This window comes from Camelus ferus, chromosome 1 (genome assembly GCF_009834535.1).
Source record: "Camelus ferus isolate YT-003-E chromosome 1, BCGSAC_Cfer_1.0, whole genome shotgun sequence".
NCBI classification, from domain to species: Eukaryota; Metazoa; Chordata; class Mammalia; order Artiodactyla; family Camelidae; genus Camelus; species Camelus ferus.
The window spans coordinates 119,687,600-119,704,732 of NC_045696.1; the positions used below are offsets into that span (position 1 = coordinate 119,687,600).

The 17,133-nt window shown below is 40.9% G+C and overlaps 1 protein-coding gene across 10 annotated transcripts in view; it reads left to right on the top strand.

The window, feature by feature from the left end:
- ANKRD28 (ankyrin repeat domain 28) overlaps positions 1–17,133 on the top strand; it is a 155,162-nt gene that overhangs the window by 112,282 nt on the left and 25,747 nt on the right. For all 10 annotated transcript variants that reach the window (XR_004323315.1, XM_032489075.1, XM_032489094.1 and 7 more), the window contains 7 exons: positions 3,798–3,940; positions 6,747–6,959; positions 10,410–10,488; positions 11,421–11,535; positions 12,457–12,539; positions 13,899–13,962; positions 15,463–15,531. Coding sequence is in view for 9 of the 10 variants with exons in the window: in XM_032489075.1 (XP_032344966.1) it covers positions 3,798–3,940; positions 6,747–6,959; positions 10,410–10,488; positions 11,421–11,535; positions 12,457–12,539; positions 13,899–13,962; positions 15,463–15,531 (766 nt within the window). In the remaining variant the exon portion in view is untranslated. The remainder of the gene's footprint in view (positions 1–3,797; positions 3,941–6,746; positions 6,960–10,409; positions 10,489–11,420; positions 11,536–12,456; positions 12,540–13,898; positions 13,963–15,462; positions 15,532–17,133) is intronic.

Here is a 17,133-nt window from a genome sequence, read left to right on the forward strand (position 1 = left end):
AATCAGAAGATTAAAGAAAGACTTGGTGGAAGGGTATTAATTTTAAAAACTTAAAATTAATTGTAATTAATTTGTAAAATAGAAAAATGTAAGTAGCCCACTGAACTCAGGCCTGTTGTCAGTACCCCGAGGTCCAGGAAAACCCTTTTTCTGTCGTAGAAATAACTCTTGGCCTCTTGACGTTTCTCTCACACCACAGGCTTGTGCCTCTGGGTACGTCAGGGCAGGTTTCTTCTGCTGACTGAAGATAAAACGTCCAGAAGCAAGTGTCCAGGGGTGCCTGAAGCGCCCTCCTCACAGCCTGTAGATTCTCCATCTTTTAAGTCTTGGGGACTTTTCTGAATATTCTGGAGTAGCTTATTTTTCAGGACAGTTTAGGAACAGCTAGTCTATGATTTAAAACTCTGTACGTTCTGTTAAAGGGCCTGCACATTAAGCAGAATGCACCAGGCCTTGTATCTCCAGAGAATTAGACTTGGCTAAACAGCTGTTTTTATGAAATTGAAGGCCAAAGAATCTCGTGGGTCGCCTCTGAGCTCCCAGGAGAGCTGGTGTGCGTTATTATCTCAGGAGCCCTCGTATGGCTCTGTTTGCCCTGATCTATTGAGTGTCCCTTTTTGGGCTGATCGTGGATTGGAAAAGATACTGTGTTTCTTGGCCCTCGGGGTTCATTTAGTTTTTGAGCATAAACATTCAGAGATTCACAGTTCTCCCTTCCCTGTCTCTTCCTTCCTTTAAGCTTGGAAAAAGAGGAGTATTGACACATAGTTTCTAAAACTCATCATTTGTTCTAGGCGTTGAGGATTAAAGGGGCTAAATATGTGAAAGCAGACTGTTGTTGACTGGTCTGTTAGACGGGCCTGAAATCCCGGTCATTGTCACTACTGGAGACACTGTTGCTGCTAGCCTGAGACACGCGAGGATCCACGTGTTCTTACCACTCATTTCTCAGAGGCGTCCTTGTTTGCCCAGACCTTCCACCCCTGGCGGAGGCTGCCTGCCTTCTCTGCGAGGCCCGACCTCTTACCTTATGCTGTTGGTGAATTCTCTCCCACCTCTACCTCCCAGTGGGCCGGGCATTTTCCCCTCCCTAACCCACAGTTTGCTTCTCCCATGAACCTTCGTCAAGATCCCTTTTCCGCGTTCATCTTTTCTCTTGCATTCAGTACCTTTAGCAAGGTCCAGGCAAGTTTTGCCTCAGATTACCTTACTGGGATGACCTGGACATAGAGAATACTGAATAAACGTTGTATTACCTTGACAGGCAGCTCAGTACGTTACTTCTTCATGAAGCAGTGCATAATTTGAGTTGATGTGAAATGGTATTTTTTTCTCCTTTTCCTTTCCATAAAAATTTAGAAATTCTAAACATAGCCCGTTTTATTTTAGTTATGTATTCATGAACAAAAGAAAAATGTAGAGAATTTTCCAGATTACTGAAGGATAGTGGTTACATTTATCACATTCACATTACATGGGTGTGATTTTTAAAAGACGTTGTTATTGGCTACAGCATTATGTGTGCCATGCATGTCTGCCGGATGCTGCCTTCTGTAAGTAGCCCCAGATGAGTTAAATGAAACCCAGTCCCCTTGGTAGCACCGCTCTGTAAATTGATAAGGAAGATACATGCTTATTCTGACTAGGGTCCACCCAGCTACAACAGTACCATTTATTTCACTCTAGAACTTTCTTTCCTTTTTTCTTTTAAGTAGGTCACCCCCAGCTGGCTGTGCAAAGGCCCTTTCTTCATGTTTGCAGTGGTGCATTGAGGGAACTGATGCATACTTCAGAAATGTGCTTAAATAAATATTTGTCAGTTTTAACATTGCCTGTGCATGCTTTTTAAAAATACAGCTGTACTGGTGTTAGGAAAAGTTCACATTTCTTGGAGTCTGCTAGTTTGTACACACAATTAATATGATCTGCATCATTTACGTATAATGTGATGTTGGTTTTGAACAGTTTTTCCGTTATGTTTGTATTATGGGCCTTCTAGTCTTAAAAATTGAGATTTTTTTAAGATTTTCACTTTGGCATATTAGTGAGTAATATGCATTTGTTCAGTTTTAAAGCTGTATCTGTGTGTGAGCCTCCTGGGTACTGTAAGTCCTGGTTTTCAGTACAGCCATTAAAATCAGCCCAAGCAGTTGTCTTTCTAGAGCGTAGCTCAGAGAGTGATGTGTCATGAGAGAGCTTTTGTACCAGTTAGTACCTTTGCATGGTAGTCACATTTAGCTTGACATCTAATGATTTGATAGATAGTCTTTTGATGTTTTCCTAAAAATACAGTAGATATTTTTCATATTGAGATGGGGGGGAGATAGCTGAAAGTATCCACTTTAATTGATAATTTTTATATAAACAACTAAATCTACTTGATTTTTTTGTGCATCTCATAGTGTCTTTATTTCAGTGGGGATGGGTCCTGCTGAAAGTCTCATTTTTATAGTTATTAACTTGATATGCTCCTTCCCTATGAAGGAGTATTAAAAATGGCACCCTGAGCAGCTTGTTTGATGTAGCAGGTAGTTATTGGGTGCCTGTTTTGTGTGAACCATACCAAGAAGTAGAACATAGAATCCAATGATATTTGCCTTTGAAGATATGTATTTGGGAACTTAATATATCAAAGTAATTAAAGAGTTAGTTAAGTAATGGCTCAGGTTTAAGAAAGATCATAAGAGTATTAAATGCTTATTAGATGGTATTTGCAGGTACATGATGCTTTGACCATGCAGTTCTGGGGAACTCGAAGTCTTGTAAGACTTTTAGGGAAGAAGGGAACTGACGTGACCTTCAAGGATTAGTAACAATGATTAGAAAGAAATACCCAAGCAGAACATTCCGTACAGGGAAGGACTCGTTCTCATGAAGGAAGGCACAGAGGTGGGAGGGATTATGGGAGAGGAGAAAGCCCTGCGTGAGCTAATCTGACAGGAAGCGAGGAGATAGAAAAAGAGAAGAGTGGTTCTCCCACCTTCCAGATACACGTTCCCCTTCCTGGCCTCCCCTGGGGTTGGGGGCCCGAGGCCGGCTGACCGGTGAAAGCAGCCTCAGCCCTGGGCCGGAGCTTCGCTCGCTGCTGTGAGACTGTGCGGTCTGCCTGGTGCAGTGACCGGCTGCCTCCCAGATGGCGTCGGCTTCGTGAGTCTGGATCCTTGAGTGACGGAGCAGAGCCCTCTTACTGAGTTACAGTAACACTAGTGAACAGTAAAACACTAACTGTGCAAGCTGCTGAGATTTGGGAGCCGACTACTGACCACAGCATATATAACCTAGCCTGCCAGGGTGGGTAGCAGACAAGGGTTAAGGACACTCAGTGGAAATAACAAGGGAGAAGCAGCTTTTAGCTGTGTGTTCTAAAGACCTAGCACTTTGAAGAAATGAGCCCAAGTCATTCCCAGATACCCAAGTGGAAGATTCCACTAAAGCATACAAACATAAACTGAAGTCTTACATTAGACATAAAAAGCTAACTGGAGAACTTCAGAGTGTATTCAGACAACCTTGAAAACAGTAAGATCTAGGCAAAAGGAGGATTATAGATCACAGATTTATCCTTAGATAAAATAATCCATTAAATGTATTGTTTTCAATTATTAGCACTATCAACATTTATCAAAATTACCCTGAATTGTTTTTTTCTGTCCTCTGGTTGTCATTGTGACTCATCGGTGTCCTGTCATGCATTATGTAGTCAGTTTGCATTTTTACCTTTCCTTAAAGATGCGCAGGATTATATTTCATATTTTCCCTGTACTCATCTGTATTTTTTCTTCATAAACACATTTCAGGTCACATTGAAGTGGTGAAGTTACTTGTGGCACATGGCGCTGAGGTGACGTGCAAGGATAAGAAGTCGTACACGCCCCTGCACGCCGCAGCCTCCAGCGGGATGATCAGCGTCGTCAAGTACCTTCTAGACCTGGGGGTTGATGTAGGTGCACCGGCTGAGCAGTGCAAAGGGACGGAGCGCCTGTGTGTCTGTGCTGTCAGTGGTGGTGCATGTTACACAGATTCAGGAGACAATTTCTTACAATAATGTTTTTGTCTTCTAATGCTTTTCTGTTTATAGTCCTTTGCATACTGTATGGTACACTGATATCTGACCAAGATATGAAATCAGTCAAAGTATATTAAGAGATAAAACAGTGAGGGAGGGTATAGCTCAGTGGTAGAGTGTGTGCTTAGCATGCACGAGGTCCTGGGTTCAGTGTCCAGTACCTCCTATAAAAATAAGTAAATAAATAAACCTAATTATCTCCCCCTACCAAAAGAAAAAAAATTTTTTAAAAAAAGAGGTAAAACACATTCCAAAGGTGAACAATTAATTGGCAGAAGTTTTTCCTTTCCATCACATTCTAGGCCCTGTAGCTTTGTTTCAGCTGAGGAAACCCACAGATCAGACATGCTTGGATTATTCTTCCTAAATGGCTGGGTAGGTGTTAGCCTTCTTTGCCCAGTGTGTCTCCTGTTCCCTGTAGGTGACCGTCGCTGTTCACAGCACCGGCCATCGGTCGGAGGGAGGCAGGAGAACGGGGGGTCCTGGCCTGGCGGCTCTGAGTCCCCTGCTGTTTGTGAGGAAGGGCTGCTGCGTCATCTGAACGTGTCTGACTCCGGACCTGAGCTAGCTAAGGATACCTCCAGCTCCCACAGTCCAGCCTCTCGGCACATCTTCTTTGCACCCACTCTTAGTGTATTTACCCTTATTTTAGGTACATTTTTGACAAACTCATCTGGTTCTTTAAAACACAGATTAAATAGAAAGAGTAGTTTAGATCGGCTGCAAATAGAAATGTAGGAGGTATTCTGGTTAGATGAAGAATCTACGTGACACCGTGTAGAGCTGAGTAGACTCAACTTCAGGACTATGTGAGACACTCAGTCCAAAACACACAAGTAGTTACGGAAAGTGTGGGGGCCGGACATTGAGATACATTGTCAGGTAGACTCTTGTAGGGTGCAAACAGAGGGTAGTTTTGTTTTAAGCCCACAGTTCTCACAGCTTTGTCTCAACGGAGTCACATAATGTCTTAGAGACCTTTGATCTGGATGAATGAGGCAGCCTTGTTTCTCATCACTGTTTCAAGTTCATTCTGGTGCAGTTCTGAAAGCTTATTTTATTGACAGCAAAATAACATAAACTCTGGTGAGAGTGTCCCTCAAAAAAAGTGGTCAGACTCAGAGCCGTTTAGTGACATGTGGCCTCCAATGGTGTGATTGTTAAGTTTTCGTAGAGCTGACATAATAAATTACGACAATACAGGTGACTTAAAACAATTAATTTAACTTCTCAAAGTTCTGCAAGCTCTGAGGGAGAATCTGTTCCATGTCTGCCAGCTTTTGGTGATGAAGTCTGAGTAACTTGACTTAAGTTAGGTTTGCTTTTTCACTTCCTCCAATTTCTGTTACTAAGGACCTGAGAAAAGAAAATGTAAAGTACAGTTGTGCTAAATTGGGGCAAACCACAGGGTTAGAGGGCACAGCCTCCGCACCAGACTGCCTCTGCTTCTGACCAGCCAGAGGTCTGAGAGTTTCCCAAAGCCGACTACAGCTTGGATAATTCATTGGAAGGACTCAGAAAACCCACTGGAAGCTGTTATGCTCACAGTTGTGGCTCATTACACAGAAAAGATACAGATTAAGAACAGCCAAAGGAAGAGATCCACAGGCAGCATCCAGGAGCACTGTGAACACAGAGCTTCCACCCCACGCCCCCAGCCCCTCCATGGGGTTAGGCCTCCTTGCTCTCCCGGCATCAGTGGGTGACGCTGTACACAAAGTACTGCCCAGCAGAGGCGCCCACCTGGCTTTGTGGTCACAGTTTTACTGGGGCTCCATGACATGGGTGTGGCTGACTGATCAGAATTGCTCACGTGGTTGATTTCAGTCTCCAAGTCTCCTGATCCCAAGGGACCCAAAGCCCCTCCCCTCAGTCACGTGGTTAGTTTATGTGGTGCCTGGGACCTTACTCTAAAGGCTGTCAGCTATGCCTAACCCCCCCTCAGATCCAGGGTCGCCAGGTGTGCCATACATGACCTCCCAGAAGACGGGACAAAGGTGAAATTCCTCACTACAAAGAGGTCACATAAACTTTAAAGTAGTCATCCAGTTTATTTCTAAGAAATAGGAAAAGAGCTTGAGTCCTGTGAATTATTTCACAATGTTGAGTGTGTTGTCTAGAGCACGCTTATTTTGGTAAAATGCCCACATGTGAGTCTGGAAGATAACCTAGAGTCCAAGTTGGTTACAGAAATGATTGTCACTCAGTTTCTAAAAATTCTGGTCTCTGCTAATTTATCAGCTTTAATCTTTTGTCACTGTGAGCAAAACAGCTGAAAATATGCATGTTTTTCAATGTATCTCAGAATTTTCAGTTTATGTTCACTTGTCTTGATTATTCAAGTTAATTCTATAATTGTCCCTTACCTAGTAGGCTTTTAAAAATACATTATTTTAGTTTTCATTTTCCTCAAATATCTCTTGGAATCATTCAGTTTTGTCATGAAGTAGACGTACGTATGAATTATATTCCCTGGAGGTACAAAATCCATTTGATACCACAGTGCTGCTGTGTTCATTATTTTTAAAGAACTTTAAAGTTGTTATAAGCCTTATCTGTGTATTTATCCGTTTGTTTCTCACTTTAGTGATTTGCTGTCAGCCACAACGTTGCCAGAGTAGCTCGCAACAATGGTGATTAGGAAGACTGCTTTAACATTGGCATTTTTTCCTTCCAACAGATGAACGAACCAAATGCCTATGGAAACACACCTCTTCATGTCGCCTGCTACAATGGGCAGGACGTTGTCGTGAATGAACTTATAGACTGTGGTGCTAACGTCAATCAGAAGAACGAGAAAGGGTTTACTCCTTTGCACTTTGCTGCTGCATCAACTCATGGAGCACTGTGTTTAGAGCTTCTAGTAGGCAATGGGGCCGATGTCAATATGAAGGTATGAGAGAAAATCAGAATCCATATGCAGTGCTCAGGAGTTCACTGGAGTCAGTAGCGTATGCCCTTCAGCAATAAACAGCAATGAATCACTGATACACACAGATGAATCTTAAAAATACTATGCTGAGTGAAAGCCTTGCACCAGAATATATTCACTATTTCCATTTCTATAAGGTCTTAGAACAGACAAAATTCAACTTGTATGAGGTTCCAAACGCTATAGTTGGGTAAAAATCAAAAACGGAACAGTTGTTGCCTGTGGGAGGGGGGACTGGTGAAAAGGGGGCATAAGGGAACCTTCTGGTTGATGGTCACGTCCTGTCTTTTGCAGGCTTTGTGTTGTATAAATAAGCTTTAGTCAAAACTCATGAAGTGGTACATTTAAGATTTACCCGCTTCATTGCGTGTAAATTTTCCCTTAGAAGGTTACAAGCTGAATATGTATTGGTATATTGAAGCCAGGTTAGTGATATGCATACCGAAGTGTTTGGAGCTAATGTGCAGTGGCATCCGCAGCTAACTCTGAAAAGCGTCACATAGTCAGGTGGGTAGGTGGCTGGTGGGTGGAGAGGCTGGTGTGTGATAATTCTCGCTGCAGTGCAGTGGTGGTGGTAGAGAGTCTAGGTGGTAGGTACATGGCTGTTTACTGTGGGAGTCTTCCAACTTCTCTGTTTTGAAAGTTTTCACAATGGTAGAATCAATGTTTTATGTGTAAGGAGTAGTTGCTTTCTGGGTCTTTGATCAGTCACTTCCAAGAGTGAGCATTTGGCTTTTAGAAATACGGAGAAATTCTGGAGCCAACATAAATGTACCTTCAGTGCTTAGTTCTTTGGGAACACACATGAAGCCACAGTGCTGAGCATAACTACTTTATAATGTGTAATCATCATTGTATATTTTCCAGGATGCTTTCACTGATTGCTTCTGTGTTAATTCAGTACTTCATTCTTTGAGCACTTGCCAGACTATATCTTGTGGTTTAAAGAAAACCACAAACAAAATTGAACCATTCGGGATTAGTGAAAACATTTAAGCTTCAAGTGTTTCCAGCACTTTAATTACATAAAATGTCAGCTTCTTCGGTAGGTGTGGTGAGCCAGTGTCTGTCAGACTGGTCAAGAAGGGAGTCCAGTTCTCACTCTAACTTTAGAACATCCTTTAATGATGCCGCTGACCCACTCTGACAGCTGTGGCGGCGGAGGGCCCATCTATAATTAGGTCATTGCTCTAAATTCCCTGTCCCAGCTCAAGGACAGGACTCGTACGTATCCACCCATGGGAGGAGAGGGCGCGAGAGACCTGAAAGAACCCACTACGGTTACAGTGCCTCTTTTAAGAATATACATTTAAAGCTTTCAGTCCTCAATCAAATCCCCTACTATAGTTTTTTTAGTAGTTTAAATAACTGCTAGAAGTTTACTGATAATTAGTTTGAACTACTTATTTTGATTTGAAGGATTCCTGCTGTTTGGGTAATCAATGCCCAGAAAAAATACCTAAAATCTTGCGGGGGGGGGATTTTTCACTTATTTCCTCAAAGGCCTACTAATAATTTTTAATGAAGAGCAGGCTATTTTAAAAATAAAAATTTTGAAATTACCTTAACATTCTTCAAATGAGAAGATGTCAGCCAAATATTTTTAGTGTCTAGGAGATCTGTTTATGATAAAGTAGCTGTAGTTAAAATCATCTCTGCTAATATAAATATGAAGTGTCCTAGAGGAGGGGATGCTTACCTCTGTCATTAGCTATTTATTGCACATTTGTTAGTTTATATGGTGCTGTCTTTAAAAGGTAAAAATTAGGCTTTCTGTTTATTGTATACAGTACCATTTAGGTAGGAATATTTACTACAATTTGATAATTAATCTCTTGGTTCATACGTCATTGCCTACATAGCTGACTCTAGTACCTTTGGTTATTTTTAAGTGTGTATTTTCTTTTGAAATGTAGGAAAGAGAATCAGTTCTGCAAGAGGCTCACTTAGCATGCTCAGACCTGTGGTCCTATTCCAAGTTACTTCCTTAATGATTTAGAAAATTCAGTGGTGTATTTTACGAGGGAATTTTTTAGCAAAGCAGTTAAGATGTGGTGGTTAAGTAGATTTGAAGGCAACAGGCTATGACGATGGTTTAAAAATAGATTTCAGGGAAGTTGCTTTGATCTTGTCTGAGGACATAGGACATCCTGCTAATTGCAATTGTCTGATTATCTTACTGCCAAGTTCATTGAAACACATTTCCCATCTTGTTAATAATTTTTAAGGTACCTTCCAACTCTAAAATTATATAAAAATTGTTGGTAGCTGTGAGTTTTCAGCCAATAAGAATGTATATTCATTCAAGAAGACATCTTTATTCCTGACCCCTGTGTTTTGTTTATTTGTCACATTGGTGCTTATCAAATTGTTGCTTGCCTGAGGAGCTAAGGCTTTGACATTTGCCTTGTATTATAAAAATAGTTCTGTTTGCTGACCCTCATGTTCTCCTGATTATCAAGTCACCTTTCTCCATCTCTTCTTCCATCCCATTCTCCATATTGATGTTCCTGTCCTTGATCAACTTGTGATGACTAGAAATTGGAAGGAAATTTAGCTGTGTGATTATTCAGTTTGTAAGTTTTAAATTGGTTGTCCTACGTAGAGTTAAAATGAATGGTTTTTAAAAAGCAGTGTAAGTCTGGTTTTCATAACCTTGCTTAGCATGAACCCCACAGCATTGGTTGTATCACTTGCATAAAAACCTTTTCCCACCCCACCCTCTACTCTAAATTTTGGTCAGATAAACAGAATACCCCAAATACTTCTTTCCTTTGTGATGGTCACATGTATGTTTTGATTAACAAAACAATTTTAGGGAAGAAAAGACTTTACTTAACTCAAAATAAAAGATGCCACCTAACTCAGGCTTATAAGTAATTTGAGAAAATAGCTAACATATTTATTACAAATAATTGTAAACAAAATAATATAAAGTTTTTTAAGTGATTTATAGTGGCTGAAATTAATTCTAACATTCGCTTTTCCTTGGTCAAGGAGGGAGTCAGCTTTTCTCACAACAAAGGAATTGTAGCAATGTGACATGTTTGCAGCTTGGGAAGCACATCTGGGCTGTACCACTCCGTTCTGTGACCTTGGGTGAATCATCGAATGCCGTTCTGCTTCCGTTCCCCCATCTGTGAAATAGGAATGATATGATTACACCATACCCACCACTCAGGGCTTTTTTTATTGAGTTTTTTTGTATATTTGTGCTTTATGGTACACATAGTAAAAAGTTAATTCATAATTTTGGACAGCTGTTTTACCGCCAGAGGCTTCAGTTAAACTTAATGCTTGAGGAGTACTTTTTACACAAAATAAAGTTGTAAAAGGATATTCAAAATAAAACCAGCGAATACATGTTACGGATCTAAGAAGGAGTTTTAATCTCTTGCTTGTTTATTTCAGAGCAAAGATGGGAAAACCCCACTGCACATGACTGCCCTCCACGGTAGATTCTCCAGATCCCAAACCATTATCCAGAGTGGTAAAAAGTATTTCTGTGTGTTTTTTTCTTAAATGTAGTAAAAGCATCCACAAAATGAATGGTACTGAGGAATTGTCATAGTGGTGTATACATTTTTTACATTTAGTATCAGGGCTCATGGAAATCAGATAATAAAGAATTTAAGATGCCATGTACTTGCATCTTTTGAAATTATGTTCCTTTTTATTTTTGTTTCCCCTAGATTGTAAATAATAATTTCTCTAGCAGTTAGTGTTGAGTTCTTTAAAAGCATTGCTAGGTAGGAAACTCTGCCTTTCCGCTGCAGTTTGTATTATATGTTAAAACTCGGTTGCATTTCTTTCTCCCCTTTTGAATATTTTAACTCTTTTTAGGATTTTTATTCATTTCCTGAACTTGTATTCTTTTGCATTTGAATTAGTACTAGGCAAGCTAAACTTTTAAATAAAAAGAACTTTTAGTACATTACTTTAAAGCAGCATTTCACAGGCCATGTTCCAAGGAACTCTTTGTTAGTAGCCCTCAGGAGAATATTTATTCTGATTTTGCAGGGAAAAGGTAGGGATAGTCTCATGATCCGGTAGTTCATGCAGCACTGCATGCAGTCTTCTCTGTAACGTGTAGAGTGCACATTAAAGCTGGGAAAAGTCTTGCTCTAGAGAAATGTGTTTAATTTTGTTTTAATGCTATGGTTTCCAAACACAGGGACCCCAGAAGCCTGTTGTCATTCCTAAATCTGTTAAAGTCTTATGCTCAGTCCACGAAATTGCTTTAAGTATAAAATCTGTAACCCCAGTGCCTGGCCCAATTAAATGTGCTTGCATGAAATCTGTAGTTCAGTTGCTGTACCCATCAGTTTGTGCCTTGACTAGTGTTTTATATTACTTTGCATGTGATAGATGTGCCTTGATCTTTACCTAGTCCTATGTCTGACAGTCCGCCCTTTGCTGCAGGCGCTGTGATCGACTGTGAGGATAAGAACGGAAACACCCCTTTGCACATAGCAGCGAGGTACGGCCATGAGCTGCTCATCAACACGCTTATTACAAGTGGTGCTGACACTGCAAAGTAAGTGCTTCCCCGGGTGCTGATGTTGTGGTGGGGGAACACGCCGGGCAGACGCGTGCTTTTCTAGATGCCTCAAGTGAAGATGTGGGTTTTGTCCTCAGTGTGGTATTCGCTGCTTGAGCTTTTTCCCCTTTCTATTGGCTATGTGGTAAAAGAAAATGTTTAATACAATTTCATTGGGTAAGCCATCATAGGGTATTTTCATATTTTTTATCCCAGTTCTTTCTAGATTTTAAGTAATATAAGTTTCCATGTAAGATTTTGTTTAAAGGATGGATTCTCTTGCATGCTCTACAGGCATAAACACCCTACTTAAACTGATGTTTATCATTCTTTTGTATGTTTCTATTTTTTTATTACATTTTTATATGCTCATTAACATGTTTTTAATCATCTTTTAAAGTTTCTGTAAGTGGTATGCTGCTGTATACTTTTTTGCAACTTTTCTTTACATGAAGTTGTTGATTTAGCCACTTAGATGTAAATTTGGGCTTTTTTCTCATCTCTATAATTTACTTTAATTCATTTGTCTTATAAAATTTAATTATGGTATAAAGATGTCACAATTTATTCATCCTTCTTATTTGCAAACACAGGTTGCTTCCAGTTTTCTACCATCACAGGAATTACTGCAGTGAACACTGCCCTGTGGCAGTGATTCTCAGCGGAGGGGCGGGGAGAATGGATTCTGCTCCCCAGGCAAACGTCTAGATGTTCTTGGTCATCATCCTCTGGGGAGGAGGGTTTTACTGTCGGCCCGTGTGGGTACAGCCCAGGGGCACGTCCTGCATGCACAGGAGAGGCCCCCATATCCACAACGACAGTAGTGCTGAGGCTGAAAGACCGTCCCCAGAGAGGGAGATTGCTGGATAAGCTAAGCTGTTTCCTGGTAATTTACGTGGTGGTTGTGTTTGTCTTCAGGCGTGGCATACATGGAATGTTCCCCCTCCATTTGGCAGCCTTAAGTGGTTTCTCAGATTGCTGTAGGAAACTTCTTTCTTCTGGTGAGTAGAACCTTCACAGACAGATTACCCCTTTTTCCTCCCCAAACTCCCCCTCCCCATTTTAATACAGTCTCTTTACTATGCTATTCCAAAATTACATACAGATATGTCCAAGTATGGGTCCTTTATTAACCCATCATAGAAGATGTTGAGTCCTTTCATTTTCAGGTTGAATTTTCTCTTTGGCTCTGGGAGGGGTCTCATTTTTCCAGCAGTGTCCTCCCTCTCAGCTAGGGAGTGGGATATGGGCTGTTTCCACAGCTGCCGCTTTATGTCTTGACGCAGACTATCTTCACGTGCACCTTTCCTTTTTAAGAGCTGATAGCCATTTAGGTTTGTGAAATTATTTATGCCATATCTAACTAGGGTTTTAAAATGCTACACACATTCATAGTGAGTTTGAAACAAAACAGGATCAATAGGTTTCTATAAATATTACTAAAAACTACGATCCTTATTAAATGCATAGAATTACTAAATACATAATTAATTTTAAATAATATTCTATTTCCCAAAGTGTTAGGAAAGTTAAGCAGATTTTATTATATTAATACTCATGATTGATGAAAGAATTATGGGGAAGTTTCAGTGAAAAATTAACATTGTGACACAGACACTTGTGAGTTTTTCTTAATGACATCTTTTAAGTGAGGTAATTGTGTTTCAAGTGTTTTAAGTGTATGTGTGTTCACAAGTAATCACATGCCCGTTTATTTATGAGAGAATTCTAAAAATCTTTCCTCGGTGTTAGTAATAATCTACAGGTAACAAAGTACCTATGGCTCTCAAAAAAAAAAAACCAGTTTCATTAAGATATAATTCACATGCCATATAATTCACCCATTTTTTTGTCAGTGTTTTTAGTATATTCATAGAGGTGTGTGACCATCACAGTGCATTTTAGAACAATTTCATCTTCCCCCCCAACAAAAGAAACCTCATATGTAGTCAGTCCCCATTCCCTCCCTCCCACAGCCCTGAGCAATCACTAATCTGCTTTCTATCTCTATAAACGTACCTATTCTGGACAGTTCATAGAAATGGAATCACCCAAGATGTGGTCTTTTGTAACTGATTTCTTAGAAATGTTCTCAAGGGTCATCCAGTCTCATAAACACGTGTCAGTACTTTATTTCTTTTTATGGCTAATAGTGTACCACTGTGTCCTCTGGCTTTCAAACAGTTACTCTAGCATTTGTCCTAAAACCCCTCAGTCCTTTAGTGGTAACTTTTTTGGGAAGCATTGTACACTATTAATCTATTTTCAGTAATTTTGTACCTATTTGTAATTCATAGTTTTGTTTGAGATGGGGGGGTATGATTTTTGACACTTACTTGCCATAATATTCATTCTTGTAGGATTTGATATAGATACTCCAGATGATTTTGGCAGGACCTGTCTCCATGCAGCTGCAGCTGGAGGGTATGTTAACAAAATTTTTACCTTTTTAAAGAAAAGGGTAGCTGGTCATGGCAGTTTTCCTTTTATCTTGTTTCTCTCTATAACATAACAGAAGTGGTTCGGGAGAAGAAAGTTCAAAAATTGCTTTTTTCATCTTCTCCCAGCTAAGTAGTAAGTTGTGAATCGGGGTGACAGGACAAACCTATACCAGGGAACACTGCTTTCCCTGAGAAAGCCGGTCCTGGGTGAGTGAAGACCTGTCCTCAGATGAGAGCATCCGGGCGGTGGGAGTGCTCTGGGGAGGACTCGTGCTCTTTGAGAAGGTGTTTGAGGCTTCGAGTCCGAATCTGAGGGAAAACTGTTGGTGGTCTATTCATATCTGGCCTCTACTCAGGACTGATATGCAGGAAGAGGAAAATTTGAGATTGAAAGATTTTGGACTAAATTTTAAATATTACTTATTAGAAGAAACTAGGCAGTTGGTTTGAATGAACAGCAAATTTCATTTAAAACTCTTGGTCTCTGAAGCATGCTTTTGACCATTGAGATCCGAAATCTGTGATAAGCCGTTTAATTCATGATGACTTATCAGAAGGACATTTGCAAGAATTTATTCCCGTAATAATTCCTTAAAAATTCCCAGCAGTTTCAGAGGGCAGGTTTAGGCCAGTCTCCGTTGAAGAGATGGATTGTGAAAGTGTGGCCAGGTCCTCCTGTCTTCCAAGGTCACTGAAGAACCATCCAGTTAAAACGCAACTCCCTTGTCACCCGCCCGCAGAGCGAGGGACAGCAAAGAGCATGCACATCTGGTCACTTGGCAGTTAGAGTTTTCACTGTAACGTAGGATGTTAGTGTTCAGGATCATACAGTGAAATTACAGAAACACCTTCGTGTGTGCCGTGCCCTCTGAAGTTCTAACTACAGGTACACCTGAGTGAGCAGCTGTAGTGTAGACGGGGGATGGGGAAGGCTGGCCTGGGCGTCATCTGTATTTTCAGGCTTGTTTGAGGTTTTTTTTTCCCCAGTCCATTTTAATTTAATTCAGTATTAAAAATCACTGACATTTAAACCATTCAGTTTTAAGCATGTTGTTTGAAGTTTGATTTTAAAGGTTCCTAAAACCTCTTCAGGAACTTTTACAAATGTGAACTTCTTTTTAAACGGTGAAAACGTGACTCCTTTGTTAACTTCCTTCCACGTGCTAATGTAACTTAAAATCAAAGATAAGATGAATTTTAGTGCTCTTGTTCCTTTCTTTTCAACCCCTTTAATGTGGTTTGGTTCCTGTACAGTGAACTACACATATTTTAGATGTACAGTTTGATGAATTTCGATACAAGTATCCACCAATGAAACCACCACCACAATCAAGATAATAGTGTTTTTATTCTTTATAAAATAAAAATCAGTGTTTCATTCACTTTACTCTCGTTTGAAAATATGCATTATGCTTATTTGAACCTCCCACTTTCATTATAAAATTACTGACAATCATGTCTTCTAACTATTTTTCCTGGATAGGAATTTGGAGTGCCTCAACCTTCTGCTGAATACTGGTGCAGACTTCAACAAAAAGGACAAATTTGGGAGGTAGGGCGTGATCCAGTTCCTCTGTAGAGCCTAAATAACGCTATTTACTTAATGACTTAATTGACTTCTGAGAGTTAATTGAATAATTCTGTGTCCTTTGCATTGTGATGACGAGTTGTTGAGAGGCCCAAATAAGTCATAACTTCTAAAAACTCATTCTCACCCAGTCTTCTTCCAGCTGGGCCCCTGCCACAGCCCCAGGCACCAGCCCCAGCTTGACCTTGTGAGCACTTCTGCACCTCCTAATCCACCCCGCCCCCAATCTGGCCGTGACAGTGCAGAGCCCGTGGTGCCTGTGCTCCCGCAGAAGACTCACAAGGCTGGGGACTCTCGCACTTCCCCATTCCCTCAGGTCCTTCTTTGTCAGAGATGCTGCTGCCTGAGTCTGGTTCCAGAGCACTAGGGAGAGGGTGGGGGCAGGTTCCAGATTTCTGTGTGCTTCCTTCTCCTGTCTCTAACTCCCCGCGCACCCTGACAGGGAGTGCAGGGAGCACTGTGGATGGCGGGGCCCCTCTGTAGTCACTCAGCCTGTCCTCATGCTCAGGGTTCAGCCCAGGCCTCACTGGGACTGGCATCTGTGATGGCAGGACTGAACGCCACCGGTGTCTGCTGAGCACCTGGCATGGGGACCGACCCAGAGTCTGGTAGAGCCACTCAGGGAAGGCACTGAAGGCAGTGTGAGTTGGTTTGAAAAATGGAGGTGAGCACGCTGTAGTGTGTGCAGAGTTTGAATCAAATGTTGTACACATGAGACTTATGTGATGTCATAAACCAGTATTACCGCCATAAAAAAAGAAAATGAAAAATAGAGGTGGCAATGTGAGCAAAACTTTATGTGACCGGAGTTTGAGAACTATCAGAGCATGTGACAAGAAAGTGTGTGGTGTGTCAGGGTGAGGCGTGGGGGTGCAGACATCACTAGTTACGTGCGGTCAGGAATCGGAAGCGCGTGTGGAAGAGAAGAAGCGCCGTCTGACCCCTCAGTGCTTTGAGCAACACGCTGCCCTCGTAAGCCTGCTCGTCCAAGGAACAGATGACCCACAAAATCCAAAATCCCTTTGTTTGATTTTGGAATGCAGTATTTTTACAGCTAATTTATTTTTGTAAGCATATTCTAATCCAGCTTCTATTAATTAATTTGTAGTACTTGAACACAGGGCTTCTGAAGCCATTCTGTGTTTAGAAGCTTGAGAGTGAGGGCTAATGCATTTTCAAAAATACTATTGCTATACTCTGCTGTTATCCAGTGAAGCAAAATAGTGCTGTACTGTCATTTCACCAGGCAGATGTTTTAGAAAAAAATTATACCATGAAAACTCTAGACTTAAGTCTACCTTCGCTTTTCTGTTGTCTTCTTCAATGAATAGTCATGGAATCATCACAGTTTTGTAATCTAAAGGCAAAAAAACTCCTAAATTTAGTAACATTGTTTCATTTCGGTAACTGGGAAGAAATCAGCTACAGATATTCAGTCTTGAGAAATTAAAACAGTCCTCTAAGTCTTCTGCATGGTGAACAGTCTTCAGAACGATGTGTTTTCTGTGTGGGAAGTCTGACGTTACCAGGGAGCTCTGCCATAGAGTTGATGTAACAGCATCGTTT